At 36.9% G+C, this 14,995-nt stretch overlaps 3 protein-coding genes across 7 annotated transcripts; all 3 read right to left on the bottom strand.

Moving 5' to 3' along the window:
* Positions 1-328: 328 nt before the first annotated feature.
* LOC7473860 (protein NRT1/ PTR FAMILY 5.2) lies at positions 329-3,004 on the bottom strand. Its single transcript, XM_002301825.3, has 4 exons — positions 2,832-3,004; positions 2,424-2,641; positions 1,593-2,164; positions 329-1,377 (listed from the first exon to the last, which is right to left on the bottom strand). Exons 1-4 carry the CDS (start codon positions 2,965-2,967, stop codon positions 489-491), a joined length of 1,815 nt encoding a protein of 604 aa, XP_002301861.1. The 5' UTR covers positions 2,968-3,004; the 3' UTR covers positions 329-488.
* Positions 1,232-9,620, bottom strand: LOC7459554 (pentatricopeptide repeat-containing protein At1g06143). 5 transcript variants are annotated; one of them, XM_052450304.1, is made up of 6 exons: positions 7,320-9,620; positions 7,047-7,077; positions 6,869-6,967; positions 6,610-6,729; positions 6,161-6,445; positions 4,844-5,945 (listed from the first exon to the last, which is right to left on the bottom strand). In XM_052450304.1, the coding sequence occupies exon 1, from the start codon at positions 9,101-9,103 to the stop codon at positions 7,424-7,426; it is 1,680 nt and encodes a 559-aa protein (XP_052306264.1). In that variant the 5' UTR covers positions 9,104-9,620; the 3' UTR covers positions 4,844-5,945; positions 6,161-6,445; positions 6,610-6,729; positions 6,869-6,967; positions 7,047-7,077; positions 7,320-7,423. The 5 variants fall into 5 exon arrangements, with proteins under 5 accessions (XP_052306262.1, XP_052306263.1, XP_052306264.1 ...); XM_052450302.1 differs by adding an exon at positions 1,232-1,341 and having other exon boundaries at positions 5,910-6,729; XM_052450303.1 differs by lacking the exon at positions 4,844-5,945 and adding an exon at positions 1,249-1,377 and having other exon boundaries at positions 6,161-6,729.
* On the bottom strand, positions 5,276-6,977 carry LOC112326571 (protein NRT1/ PTR FAMILY 5.2). Its single transcript, XM_024595044.2, has 4 exons — positions 6,909-6,977; positions 6,603-6,729; positions 6,161-6,371; positions 5,276-5,945 (listed from the first exon to the last, which is right to left on the bottom strand). Exons 1-4 carry the CDS (start codon positions 6,975-6,977, stop codon positions 5,276-5,278), a joined length of 1,077 nt encoding a protein of 358 aa, XP_024450812.2.
* Positions 9,621-14,995: the final 5,375 nt, after the last annotated feature.

The raw sequence follows: 14,995 nt of genomic DNA, 5'->3' as shown, positions 1-14,995 counted from the left end.
CATTTGTTTGCAGGAACTTTGCCAACACCATTTTATATACTTGGACTTCACTTAAAATTTTCTCAATTTTGATAGTCTTTGGGTAGGAGGAAGTCCAGAGATGTTATTATAGTTTTGCTTTACTTTGTTTCTCTCCTTCTCAATTTCCCCATGATTTATGTCCTTGCTCAGGTCAGAAAACCTATATTTATGTTTACAGAATGAGTAATGATATTATCAATTAATTGTCTACCAATTTGACTTAACCTTGTTGAGGATTTCCTGCCCCTTATGGAGGATGATGATTCTTCAGGTAGGAAAAATGAAAAAGACCAAGCAGTCCGCAAAATACCTGAAAATTAATTTATTACAAAGGACAGGAGGTTTCATCATCTTCATCTAACCTTTGTTACACACACACACGATGAACCTCCAAATTTCAGATTACAAAGGACTGCAACTGCCTTCACTCACATAGGATAAGAAGAAAAGGTTTAAGTTCTTCATCTTTATCCAACCTTCAAGTTTTCGTTGTCTTGATGAGCTTCGACTAGTGAAGCTTCCTTTTTTTTCCCCTGCAAATCACTCTTGGAATCTACGTCCACGTTATAAACAAAGAAGTTTGCAGCAACTAAATAGAGAAGGAAGTTGAGGAAGCTCAATATGGCCAGGACAGCATAATAGTAGTCTAAATGAGAGAGATTTAGATTGTCCAAAATCCACCCTTTATGGCCATGCTTCTTAGTGATTTTAGAAACTGTTGATAGGATAAAACTACTAAGGAAATTCCCAATTCCCAAGCTGCTAGTGAAGTATGAAGTCCCTAGGCTCTTCATTCCTTCTGGTGATTGGTCATAGAAAAACTCTATCTTTGCTACTTCCACAAAGTTATCAGCAACTCCCATCAAAACAAACTGAGGGAGTAGAATAAATATACTGAGAGGAACTACCTCATTTTTACCAATAATGTTGTGTTCTCTCGCCACGCTAAGCCTCTTCCTTTCTGCTAAGCAGGCTGTGATCATTACAATAACATGCAACACAAACCCAATTCCCATTCTCTGCAGCAATGTAATTCCTCTCGGTCTTTTTGTGTAATGCCTAGCCATCGGCACAAAGTAACGGTCATAAATGGCTAGGCTTATCAACATGGAGATGGTTACAAAAGCCGTGAGGCACGCTGGAGGGATTTCGAAATGGGGTCCCATGCTCCTGTCCAAGACAGTTCCCTGTTTGATGAACAGGGTGTGCACTTGAGCTAAAATGGTGCTAGGTATGAAAGTAGCAGCCCAGACTGGAAGCATTTTAATCATTTGCTTGGTTTCTTCAACTTGGGTCACAGGGCATAGCATCCACGGTGACCTTGAACCGCTCTCCACAGCTGCTTTGTCAAGGAATCTGCAGGCAGACCAGAGCTAGTAAGATCGAGGAAAATGGCTGTAAGGGTAGACTATAGTAGATATATAATGATGCAAGTATTTTGATGCTGTGAATCTTGAATGATGATTGTCAATGTTGCTGGAACTGGGTATAGAAAAGGAACAAACGGTACCAAAAATTCTCAAATCATTATTAAATTGAATATTGGAGATCTAAAACGTGGAGTATCATACCCAAGAGAAGAGGTATAGTCAATTCTGAACTTCCCTGATCCTATGTACTCGTCCAGGCTAAGCTCATGCAGCTGTTTTGGGTCATCCGGGACGGGTACCTTCCACTTTTTAACAGCAGCTACAAGTACTTGAGCCATCCTGGTGAATGGACTCTCTGCAGGCAATTTGTGTCTGTAGAATGGAGTGCCCACCAAGAACACAATAATGGAAACTGCCAGACCCAGTGTTGGAAGGGCGTAGCCAAGGGTCCAACCCACATTATCTTGTATGTAAACCAAGAAGGTGTTTGAGAACAAGGTGCCAAAGAAAATGCTAAACATCCACCAATTAAAGAATGATAGCTTTTGGGTCCTCTCTTTAGGTTCAAAATCATCGAATTGATCAGCCCCCATGGTGGATATATTAGGCTTGGTTCCACCAGTACCGACTGCTATTATGTACAAAGCACCGTAGAAAACACCCTTCTGCAAAGCTGAGGCTTTTTTGTCGCATTCCACTTCTTTGATACCTTGTCCACAAGATGGAGGCCTTAGGGCTGGCACCGAAACAGCTAGGGTTAACAGAGACATTCCCTGTTCAATTACACAAGTTGGAGAAAAACTGAAGTGATTAGTTTAAATACATCAGGACAGCATGCACCTGCAATCTTTCAGGAAAAAAGAAAAGCATACGTGAACAACTTAACAAAAAAACATGTCTAGTAATATTCAGAGATTTTTTCACTATGAGCAGAAATCTCAGAAATCTGTGCTGTCTGTTTCTCTACCATCAATGGCATATTGTTTTGAAGAGGATACGCCGAAGTGGAATTATACTGAGTTTAAATTTTACCGCAACATAAATGCCTGATGCAATGATGAAAGTCCAGAATCGGCCCAGATGAGCATCTGCGATATAAGCACCTAGAATGGGCAATATCCATGCTGTTCCAGCCCAGTTGGTGACACTGTTTGAAGATGCTACAGTGCCTTCATGGAGCTTTTTTGTCAAATATATCACCAGGTTTGCTGATATACCATAAAACGCCATCCTCTCAAAAACTTCATAACCTACAAACACCACACAGTTCATGTCCCAGGGGGAACAAGTGCAAAAATAATTCAAACCCTCCCCAGAATTCTACAAGAAAAATATACAGCAAGAAGAAAGAAAAATATACAGCAAGAAGAATGAATTCGGGGAACGTTGATATACACAGAACAGTACTATATATCATATATGCATAGAGATTTAACTGACCTACAATGAAGGAACAAGCTCTCCATCTCCCAGTTTTTGATCTTAACACAGGCCTTCCCTTGAGATCGACAGTACCATCTGCTGTGTAGTCATCCTTCCCACCTGCTGGACCTTTCTCTTCTAATACTTCAGCCATCACAGCAGATGTGGTGCTGGCCTGTCTGCTGGCCCCAAGGACTTACGTGTAGCTTTTTATATAGATGCGGAATAGCCTAAGCTGAGAAGGGTCACATTGTATCATTTGTAGTTTTTTGTTTTCAGATTTTTTGAAGAAAAAAGAAAAAGAAAAATTGTTTTAAGACATAAATCATAAATTCCACCAAACAGTCCTACGATTACTATAATTTCTGAATCGCTTTAACGTCTCTGTGTCTCTCTCGGTGAGAGCTAAGCAGTGTTCATGTCTTCTTCTAGGCTCTAGCACTCTATAATGACGTTTTGTCCTAGGTGAGGTTTACAACCTTTGTCTGACAAAGGTAGAAAGTTAAGAATGAGGTTAAATAAACATTAATTCTCAACCTTTTCCCCATTTCGTGTCTTATATCCATGCTTGGCATGCCAAGGAAACACGTACTTAGAAATTGTCAATCACTGGTATTTGCACTGTACACACACCTTAGCTGGACATGGACTCTAAGCTCAAAAGTTTCTGCAGTGATTGATATGATGATACCTAGGATGGATGTGGTTAGTTTCAACTATATATATATATATATATATATATATATGAAGCTAAGCCTTTAGTGGAACTTAGATTTACCTCTTATCTTTTCTTTTCCATGAATATGCTGACGACAATATATACAAGTTCTTAACACAATGAGCAACAGGGTGCTTATGTTTGATGAGCATGGAGCACAACACTGACGAACACCGCACCACAGTTCTTAAAAACTGTGGTTGGGACAAAATGAACACCCCACCACAGAAACATACGGAGCTTTTGTTTCTGCTTTGAGAATAATACATGAAACTGTTTGTTTATATATGAACTTGAAACCGACCTATTTAGAAAAAACCAAAGCCAAACAAAACCCTAACTCCTAAATAGGAAAATCAAATTAAAACCTTACTGCGTCCAAACTTTTTTTTTTTTTTTTTTAAAATAGCATCCCGCGTCAACAGATTAGAATAAACTGGAGTTCAGGTACATAGGTCACAAGTTTCAGGAATCTCATCCGATGTTGGATGACAGTCATTCAGAAATCACAACCCAATTAGACCAGCTACCCACTCGGGACTTCTTTTTGCTCCACATTTCGTAAGTCATCATTTTCTTTATGGCCTCGATGCATCGGCACTGCAAATTATCTTGATCAACAACCTTAAATTTTGAAGCGAGATTATAATATATAATTCATATTATTTATTTTTATTTTCATCACATACACATATTTTAATTGCCTTTTTATGTGAAATTGAACCTTTATTCAACTATTTTTGAAATTATAGAAGTTCATTCTAAAATTATATATAAATATATTTATTTTACGTTTTTATATCTATCTTTTCAACCTTTATATATATATATATATATATATGCGCTCCTATGACATTAACCATGCAAGTGAACAATAAATGCCACACTGATTCAGGTACATAGGCGCCCGCGCTAGCTTCAGCTGCCATCTATTTCAGCCAGCAATGAGTAAATCTCATCAGAAGCCAAGAATTGATGAACTTGATTTCCTTCTCGATCCAACTGGACCCAGGAAATCGTTTTATTATGATAAGTTTCTGCTATGAGCTACACATGAAATTAATCCAGCTGATCATGTGATTAATTTATGCTTATATGGTTTTGCTTTACATTGTTCCATTCCTTCTCAATTTCCCTACTATGCATGTCCTTGCTTCGCTCGGAAAAACTATATTTATGCCAATGGGATGAGTAGTGGTATTATCATTTAATCGACATTCAATTTGACTTATCCTTGTTGAATATTTCCTGTCCCTGTTGGAGGATGATTGTTCTTCAAGGAAACCATAAAAAATGAAAAAGGCCAAGCAGATAAGAAAGAAACCTGAAAATTATTTTAATGTAGGTCTAATACTTGCCTATAGAAGGCATTTTTACTTGGAATAAGTAACACAACAGAACGTTTCATCATCTTCATCAAACCTTTGTCATACGTACGTTCATACAAAGATACATACATAAATATTACAAAGAACTAGATTCTGCCTTCCCTCGCTTCAGATACAAAGTAGAAGGTTTAAGTTCATCATCTTTATCCAACCTTCAAGTTTTCATTGTCTTGATGAGCTTTGACCAGTGAATTTTCCTTTGTACCTGCAAATCCCTCTTAGTATCAGCGTTCACGTTATAAACAAAGAAGCTTGCAGCAACTAAACAGAGAAGGAAGTTGAGGGAGCTCGATATGGCCAGGAAAGCATAATAGTAGTCTAAACGAGAGTTATGTAGGTTGTCCAAAATCCACCCTTTATGCATGCTTCTTGGTGATTTTAGAAACTGTTGATAGGAGAAAACTACTAAGGAAACTCCCGATTCCCAAGAAGGTGGCGATGTATGAATTCCCTAGGCTCTTCATTCCTTCTCGTGCTTGGTCATAGAAAAACTCTATCTTCGCTGCTTCCACAAAGTTATCAGCAACTCCCATCAAAACAAACTGAGGGAGTAGAATAAATATACTGAGAGGAACTACCTCATTTTTACTAATTATGTTGTGTTCTCTTGCCACACTAAGCCTCTTCCTTTCTGCTAAGCAGGCTGTGATCATTACAATAACATGCAACATAAACCCAATTCCCATTCTCTGCAGCAATGTAGTTCCTCTCGGTCTTTTCATGTAATGCCTAGCCATCAGCACAAAGTAACGGTCATAAATGGCTAGGCTTATCAACATGGAGATGGTTACAAAAGCTGCGAGGCACGCTGGAGGGATTTCAAAATGGGGTCCCATGCTCCTGTCCAAGACAGTTCCCTGTTTGATGAACAGGGTGTGCACTTGAGCTAAAATGGTGCTAGGTATGAAAGTAGCAGCCCATACTGGAAGCACTTTAATCATTTGCTTGGTTTCTTCAACTTGGGTCACAGGGAATAGCATCCACAGTGACCTTGAACCGCTCTCCACAGCTGCTTTGTCAAGGAATCTGCAGGCAGACCAGAGCTAGTAAGATCGAGGAAAATGGCTGTAAGGGCAGACTATGGTAGATATATAATGATGCAAGTATTTTGATGCTGTGAATGTTGAATGATGATTGTCAATGTTGCTGGAACTGGGTATAGAAAAGGAACTAATGGTAACAAAAATTCTCAAATCATTATTAAATTGAATATTGGAGATATAAAATGTGGAGTATCAAACCCAAGTGAAGAGGTATAGGCAATTCCGAATTTCCCTGATCCTGTGTACTCATCCAGGCTAAGCTCATGCAGCTGTTTTGGGTCACCTGGGACGGGTACCTTCCACTTCCTCACAGAAGCTACAATTACTTGATCCATCCTGGTGAATAGGCTCACTGGGGGCAATTTGTTTCTGTAGAATGGAGTGCTTACCAAGAACACAATAATGGAAACTGCCACACCCATTGTTGGAAGGGCATAGCCAAGGGCTCAACTCGCATCATCTTGTATGTACCCCAAGAAGGTGCTTGAGAAAATGGCACCAAAAAAATGTTAAACATCCACCAATTAAAGAATGATAGCTTTTGGTCTTCTTTAGGTTAAAAATCATCAAATTTATCAGTCCCATGGTGGATGCATTAGGCTTGGTTCCACCAGAACCAGCTGCTAATGCTATCATGTACAACGCACCATAGAATGTCCTTCTGTAAAGCAGATGCCTTCTGTCACATCCGCTTCTTTGATACCATGTCCACAAGATGGAGGCCTCAGTGTTGGCACCGAAACAGCCAGGGTTAACAGGGACATTTCCTGTTTAATTACACAAGTTAGAGAAAAAATGAAGTGATTAGTTTGAATACATCAGGATAGCATGCTAATATTGTCACTTGCATCCTTCTTGAAAAATGAAAAATGAAGCATATCTGAACAGGTTAACAATACAACGCACGCAGGACTTCTTTTTCCACCCGTTATTTCATAACAGTCACCCTTGTCTCTGTGGCCTCATCCCTTAGTACCATAAGCACAATCCGTGACCCATAATCATCTATGACCATCATATCCAACATATATCAGTGCCTGTCACTACAGCTGAATAAGAATGACAAACACAGAGCGCAACATACCTCTACATTTCTGTACAGAATTTTCAACAATCTGCACATCGCATTTAAGATGTATTCAGGGCAGGTGCATAAATAATCAAACTGTGCTATATAATTAATTGGTAATGCAGGATGGATCAAACTTGTGAGTACCACTATACAAGATAGAGTAGAAAGCAAATAGATAGGTGACTTCTGAGGCAAGAACATATCAAGGCCAGATGCGAAATAGTCAAGGGGCAAAAATTAATGGCAAGGAAGAATTTTCATTTTTATCATATATATCTGGATTACCTTTTTCATGTGAGATCGAACTACGCCTCTGCTCCACTGTCTCTGCTTCACTTAATCCCAAACAAACGTGCAGTAACATCCAGTGAACTTTAAATGCCACGCTGCTACAAAACAGACCATAGTTCAGGTACGTAGCCCGCTAGCTTCATCTGCCCATCTAATTCAGCCAGCAACGAGTAAATCTCATCAGAAGCTGCATGAGATTTATCAGATGCCGCAAATTGATGAACTTGACTTTCCATCTCGATCCAACTGGACCCAGGGCATCTTTTTTCTACCCCCTGCTCCTTCATGGTTAACCTGATCTTTGCAGCCTCGCCCCATCTGTTAACTTCAGCATTCATGTTAACCAAAAGAGTGTAATATCCACTGTTGCCAGGCTCCAAAACCATCAATTTATTAGCAGCAACCTGAGCAATCTCCAAGTTCCTGTGAAGCTTACATCCACTTAGCAACGCACCCCAAATAACAGCATTAGGTTCCAACTTCATTGTTCTTATCAATTGCAGTGCTTCTTCAAGCAAGCCAGCTTTGCTCAAGAGATCAACCATGCATCCATAATGTTCAACTCCAGGAGGGATGGAATGATCTCGTGTCATACTCGCAAACCTCTTACGACCTTCTTCAATAAGTCCTGCATGATTGCAGGCACTTAAAACACTTACAAATGTAACCCCATTTGGCTTAATTTTCTCCCTCTCCATCTTGTCAAACATTGCCAGTGCTTCTTCTGCATATCCATGAACAGCAAGCCCTTCAATCACTGAATTCCAACAGAACAAGTTCTTCTCTCGCAACTTGAAGAACATCAAAAGGGACCTATCTAGACTCCCACACTTAGCATACATATCAATCAATGCCGAACCTATGTAGACATCAAGGTTAAATCCATGCTGCATAATGTAGTAATGTATTTCCTTCCCTAAGTCAAGGGCTCCAAGATGAGCACAAGCTGAAATCACAGTTGCCATGGTCACTTCATCTGGGCTGATCCCATGTTTTGCCATCTCATTAAAAACCCCCAATGCTTCTCTAAATCTCTTATTCTGAGAATAACAATTGATCATTGTAGTCCATGAAATAATATCTCTTGCTGGCATTTGATTAAACAACAACTCCGCCACATCAACTTCTCTCAATCTTGCATACCCATCAATCAAAGTATTCCAAGTAGCTAAATTCCTATCAGGCATCATATCAAACAATCTCCCAGCAGAACTCATATCACCGACCCGCACAAGACCAGAAACCATTGTAGTCCAAGCAAAGACATCTCTTTCAGGCATTTCATCAAACACCCTTACAGATTCTTCAATTCTACCCATACTTGAGTAAAAATCAACCAAAGAAGTTTGAACAAACACGTGTGAATCAAACCCATTTCTCCAAACATGACCATGAACAGCTTCTGCAAACCTCAACTGTGATACCAAGCCACAAGCTTTTATCAACGAAGGAAATGTATAACTTGTAGGAGAAACATTAGCTCTTAGCATTTGAACGTACAATTCAAGAGCCTGAACTGGTTGATAGCTTTGAACAAACCCTTTAATCATTGCATTATACACAAAAACATTAGGAATTTCCATCTGGGTATAGGCTAAAACTGCATAATCCATACGGTTAAAAGTAGAAAGAGCTGATATAAATTGATTCATTAAGTAACAATCTTGGTTTGTATTGGTTTTGACCATGACAGCATACATGGATTGTAGCTGTTTCAGCTTGCTGCAGTGCTTTAAGTGGTTAACTATAGTTTGAATTGAATAACAGTTAGAAGACATTCTATCTTTCGGATTTTCTTGTGGGTTTCTTGATTCTGAGACAATCTTTTGCTATTTAAGGAAGGATAAAGTTACCAGATTATGACAAGTTTTAGCCTTTTGAGGTTAAACTTTCATGTCTGTCTTGACGGAATCCATTCCCTTGTCTAGGCCTAAGCATGGATGTTTTTTTACAGGTTCGAGACCTCTTGTATAAAAAAACTTAAGTACTAAATAGAGTAAAATTCTCAAGATTATTGAGAAAAATATCGGGTAAAACTTGTATCTAGGGCTGGCCAGTGGAGGTATTGAATGAATGTGAAAATTTTGTTTGAATTTCTTATGAATTTGTGTGTGTATACACTGTTTTGATGGCTTAAATTGAATGAATAGATGCTAATCATGCTATTGTGACAGTCATGAATTCGTGTGTGTAGAGGCTGTTTCGATAACTTAAAATTGGATGAATAGATGCTGCTCTAACAACAATGAATTTGTGTTTAAAGGCTGCTGCGATGGCTTTAAAGTTGGACAAATAGAGGCTGCTGTGACAGCCATGAATTTGAGTATGCAAGGGCAGTTTGATAGCCTAAAAGTGTATGGACATAGGCGGTTGGGTGTATTTGCTTTGCGTTTTTAAAAATTTTAATTTAATTTATTTTTTTTTAAATTTTTATATCATTTTGATATATTAATATTAAAAATAATTTTTAAAAACTAAAAAAATATATTATTTTAATATATTTTAAAATAAAAAATATTTTAAAATATAACCGCTATTTCATATTCAAACATACTTACAGGTTAGATAACCTAACAATGTACGAACATTATGCCATGACAGCCATAAACATGTGAGAATAGAGGCTATAATGATAACAAAAAATATTTAAATATGGACTACAATAACATCTATAAATGCGAGAAATGATCCATCATGAAAGAAAAATTATGAGTTTGTATAGATAAAGGTTGTTATGGTCATAAGAAAATACAAGTACGCTGAAGTTATTGCATTATAAGTGTGAAGGTGTAATAATGTGGATATTGAGAGCTAACATATTCAAATAATAAATTGGAGGGAAATATAGCAAGATTGTAAGTCTTATTAAAATTGATCAAATTCTTAGTTTAATGAATTTGGGAGGACTTGTGAAATTAATTACAATTTAATTGAATTGTTTTGGCATTTCATCTTAAATGTTATTGTGCGAAGAAAAGTGTGGATAAGATTGAGTTAAACTAAGTAGGTAAGTTAAAGAAATTACACATCGAGTTAATAATTTTGTAAAAATTTGAAAGTCGATGTGTGTAAAATTTTGAAAAATATAGATGGAAAATATTGATGTATGGTATAGATTCCTTGAAATGAGTTTAATTGTATAGTAATAAGTATACCTCTTGAAAATGTCAGCAGAGGCATTCGTAACTGAGACTTACACGAAGAGAGCTCGTGGGACTGGAATATCGGGTAGGTGCCTAACACCTTGTTCCATTTAAATCTTATAATGTTCTTCTTCTTGTTATTTTTCTTAAATGTTGTATCATTGATGACTGAATTTAGAAATGAAAATCATAAGAATTATGTTTTGAGATTGAATTATCGAATGACTCGACTTTAAATAAGAAATTATGAAGTAAATTTGAAAGAGAGATTTGAATTAAATTAAGACCTCGTTTATTTGCCGGAAAGTGATTTTCTTGGAAAGTGAATTCCTGAAAAGTAAATTATTTTTCGATGTTTGGTAGTGTCATGGAAAATTAGTTAGAAAATATTTTCCAGTGTTTGGTTATGTTATGGAAAATTAGCTGAAAAATAGCTTATTAATGTTTTATTTTTTTTCAAGTTTATTAAAATAATGAGAAACAAATCTTACAAATTTAAAAGTTGAATGAGAATGAAATTGAAAAAAAATATAATTTCATAAATTATCTCAAATAAAATAAATAATAATCAAAATAATGGAGATCAAATCTAACAAATAAAAAAATTAAAAGATGATGAAATTAAAATAATTATAATTATAATTTCATAAATTATTTCAAATAAAATAAGTAACAATCAAAAGAATGAGGACTAAATTTGATAGATAAAAAATTTTAATTAAAAAAATAATAAGAGAAAAGCAAATAACAATCATAAAAATAAAGATCAAAGTTAATATAAAAATTAAATTAAATCAAAATTTAAGGGATGAAATTAAAAAAAAATTCAAACAAAATATATATCAATCAAAAGTTTGAGGACCAAATTTGATATAATCAACAAATAATATGATATTTCTAATTTTTTCACAACTTTTGGAAAGTGTTTTCCGCCCAAAATAAAAGGAAAACACTTTCTTTGAAATCAAGCCAAATTTTTCTTTGACTGGAAAGTGTTTTTCGCTGACCAATTTTTCTAATGGCAAATAAACACAGGAAAGTTTGGAAATTGATTTCTAGGAAACCACTTTCCAGGCAAACAAACACCCCGTAAGTACAAATGTGTAATTGCCTATACTCGTTGACTGAAAATTTTTCTAATACTTAGCTTATCATGTTAACGGTAGCTAAAGAATTGATATCAATATTAATTGATATATTGACAAACATGTAAGATGTTCTGACACTTATCTATCATATTAATGGTAGCTAAGGAATTAATATCGATACTATCGATAAATTGACAAACATGTAAGATATTGTTTTGATACTTATCCTATCATGTTAACGGTAGCTAAAGAATTGATATCGATATTAATCGATATATTGATAGACATGTAACATGCTCTGGTACTTAGCTTATTATGCTAACGGTAGCTAATGAATTGATATCGATATTAATTGATATATTGATAGACATGCAAGATGTTCTAGTACTTAGCCTATCATGTTAATGGTAGCTAATGAATTGTATCGATATTAATCGATATATTGATAGACATGTAAGATGTTATGATATTTAGCCTGTCATGTTAATGACAACTAAGAAATTGATATCGATATTAATCAATATATTAACATACATGTAAGATATTCTAATACTTAGCTTATCGTGTCTGATGATAGCTAAGAGAATGATATTTGTGTTATCAGTTTTACCAACGATTTATGTATATAATGATTATAATGGAGAATAAAATATACAATGAAAACCAAGGCAAATACCTATAAAATTAGGCCCTAACAAGCCAGGCTCTCTGGTCCCAGATCGTGAGGACCCGACTCGATAAGTATTTGCTTTTGATTTCAGGCTTGAGATGACCTTGCCCTTCAATGCTTGTCTCGTTAGTATTTGCCATGGTTTTCGGGCCTAGTTGGTCCTAGTATGTCGGGGGCCCGTTTTGGTGGGTATTTACCTTTTTTTAGGCTTGGTTGGTCTTGACACGTCGTGGACTGTTTCAGTGTTTATTTGCATTGGTTTTTAGGCTTTAGTTGGTGACGGCCCGACATGGCCTGTTTTGGTGGGTATTTGCCTTGAATTTGGGGCTTGGTTTGTCCCTACCCTCCAAGGCATGTTTCAGTAGGTATTTGCTTTTATTTTCAAGCTCGGTTTGTTAAGGCCTGTTGTGGCTTGTTTCAGAAGTATTTGCCTTCATTTTTTATGTGTATTTGCCTAGTTTTTCAAGCTCGGTTAGCCCATACCTGTCTCAATATATATTTACCTTGGTTTTTAGGCCTGATTTGTCCAGGTTCATCGAGGGCCATTCCAGTGTGTATTTGCCTTGGGTTTTGGGCTCGGCTGGTTTTGGCCATCGGAGCCTATTTTAGTAGGTATTTTCCTTGTTTTTTAGGCTTGGTTGGTCATGGCCCACGAGGGCCAGTTTTAAGATGTTTTTGACTTGGTTTTCAGGCTAGGTTGGTCTTGGCTTGTCAAATCCCATTTCGATGAGTATTTGCCTTGGTTTTCGAGCCTAGCACATCGAGGCCCCTTTCTATATACATTTGCCTTGGTTTTTGGGCCTAGTTGGTCCCTACTTGTTAGGGCCCATTTATGTGGGTATTTGCTTTAGTTTTCAGGCTCGATTAGTGACGGTCTATCATGGCCCATTTTTGTTGGTTCTTACCTTGATTTTTAGGGTTGGTTGGTCTCGACCTATCAGGGGCCAATCCAGTTTGTAATTGCCTTAGTTTTTTGTCTAGGTTGATCTGGGGTTGTCGAGGCCTGTTTCGGAGGGTATTTGCTTTGGTTTTCAGACTTGGTTGGTACAATAACATCAGGGTCTGTGTTAGTAGGTATTTTCCTTGGTTTTCAAGCCTGGATGGTCCTAGCCTATTAGGGCCCGATTCAATAAGTAGTTGCCTTTGATTTTGGGCTTGGATTGACCTTGCCTGTCAATGCCCATTTCGATGGGTAGTTGTTTTTTTCTTTTCGGGCCCGGTTGGTCCCAACACATCGAGGATTGTTTTTGTGTGTATTTGCCTTGAATTTAGAAGCTAGTTTGTCCTTACATTTCAGGGCTCATTTTGGCTGGTATTTGCCTTTGTTTTTTGGCTTGGTTGGTCAGGGCCTCTTGTGGCCCAATTCAGAGGTATTTGCCTTTATCTTCGGGCATAGTTGGTCCCGTCCCATCAGAGTTTGTTTTAGTGTGTATTTGTCTAGTTTTTCAGACCGATTTGGTCCTAACCCGTTTTAGTGAATGTTTACCTTGGTTTTTACTCCTAATTCGTCCTAGTCCATCGAAGGCCATTTCAGTGTGTTTTTGCCTTGGGTTTTGGTTATAGCTGGTTTTGGTTGTTGGGTTTCGCAGGTTATTTTTCTTAGTTTTTTGGCTGGGATGTCTTGTCCCATCAGAACCTATTTTGGTGGGTACTAGCGTTTATTTTCGGTCGTAATTGGTCCAAGCACATTAGGGCTCATTTTCATGTGTAATTGCCTTGGTTTTCAGGCTTGGTTGGTCTTTGCTCGTCGGGGTCCCTTTTGTTTGGTATTTGCTAAAGGTTTTTGGTTTGGTTTATCCTAGCTCACTTGGGCCCATTTTGGTGGCTATTTGCCTTGGTTTTAGGGTTAAGTGGATTATGGCCCATCACATCTTGTTTTGGTGGGTATTTGTCTTGGTTTTTGAGCCTATCTGATTCTGGCCCATTGCGGCCATTTCAGTGGTTATTTGCCTTAGTTTCCAGGCCTAGTGATTTCAAACTATTGTTGCCCATTTCATAGCTTGGTTTTCAGGCCTGGTTGATAATGGTCTGTCAAGGTCCATTTTTATTGGTATTTGCCTTGGTTTTCGAGGCCAAGTTGGTCTTAGCTTATTAGGGTCGTTTCAGTGTTTAATTGTCTTGGTTTTTAATCCAGGTTAGTCTTGGATTTTGATGAAATTTTATAAAAATCTCCTGATATATTTTTATATATTGTATTAAAATTTTAGTACAATCAAATTTCTATAAGGTTTTGCAAAAGTGTTGATGTTCCGATAAAATATAAAAAAAATGACAAATAGACTGTAATGATATTTTTGTAAATAAAAACCAAAAAATCCCTTCCTCTTTTCTTTTTAAGGCCGACATCTAACTTAGGAAAGAAGAACATCTTCTTCTCATTTGTTTTCTCCTCCAATACAACATGCATGTCCTTCCAAATGGAGAGCTTGAGATAAATTTTGTGTAAACAACAAAGGAGAAGCAAATGAGAATATACAGAGAGAGGGTTGGTTTTGACAATAAGGAATAAGAGAGAGTAACTAGAAATTGGGAAAGAGAAAAAAGGAAAAGAAGAAGAAGAAGAGTTTGTCAAGAAACCCTTCAATTGAACTCGAACTTAGTTGGTAAGATGTTTCTTAATCCTTATTTCATGGTTCTAGTAGTTTTAGAAGGAGGGAAAGAAAAAAGAAACCCAAATTATCAATTCTAGGGTTCTAGTACAAATTTGGAGAAAAATGCTATTTTGTTGCTAATCTTTTAAACTAACATGAATTCATTCGAGAGTGGATT

The sequence above is a fragment of the Populus trichocarpa genome, chromosome 2 (assembly GCF_000002775.5).
Source record: "Populus trichocarpa isolate Nisqually-1 chromosome 2, P.trichocarpa_v4.1, whole genome shotgun sequence".
Taxonomy (NCBI): Eukaryota; Viridiplantae; Streptophyta; class Magnoliopsida; order Malpighiales; family Salicaceae; genus Populus; species Populus trichocarpa.
This window is presented reverse-complemented; position numbering and strand designations above follow the sequence as displayed.

Bases quoted from the DNA above. Each gene is read 5' to 3' on its own strand.
- LOC112326571 (XM_024595044.2), bottom strand. From the start codon at position 6,977: ATGGTCATAGATGATTATGGGTCACGGATTGTGCTTATGGTACTAAGG. The intron at 6,730-6,908 runs GTGACTGTTATG...GTAATTAAACAG, and splicing joins ATGAGGCCACAGAGACAAGG to GAAATGTCCCTGTTAACCCT. The intron at 6,372-6,602 runs GTACATGATAGC...TGGGTGTGGCAG, and splicing joins AGGACATTCTATGGTGCGTT to TTTCCATTATTGTGTTCTTG.
- LOC7459554 (XM_052450302.1), bottom strand. From the start codon at position 9,103: ATGTCTTCTAACTGTTATTCAATTCAAACTATAGTTAACCACTTAAAG.
- LOC7473860 (XM_002301825.3), bottom strand. From the start codon at position 2,967: ATGGCTGAAGTATTAGAAGAGAAAGGTCCAGCAGGTGGGAAGGATGAC. The intron at 2,642-2,831 runs GTCAGTTAAATC...TGGTGTTTGTAG, and splicing joins AGCTTGTTCCTTCATTGTAG to GTTATGAAGTTTTTGAGAGG. The intron at 2,165-2,423 runs GTAAAATTTAAA...GTAATTGAACAG, and splicing joins CATCAGGCATTTATGTTGCG to GGAATGTCTCTGTTAACCCT.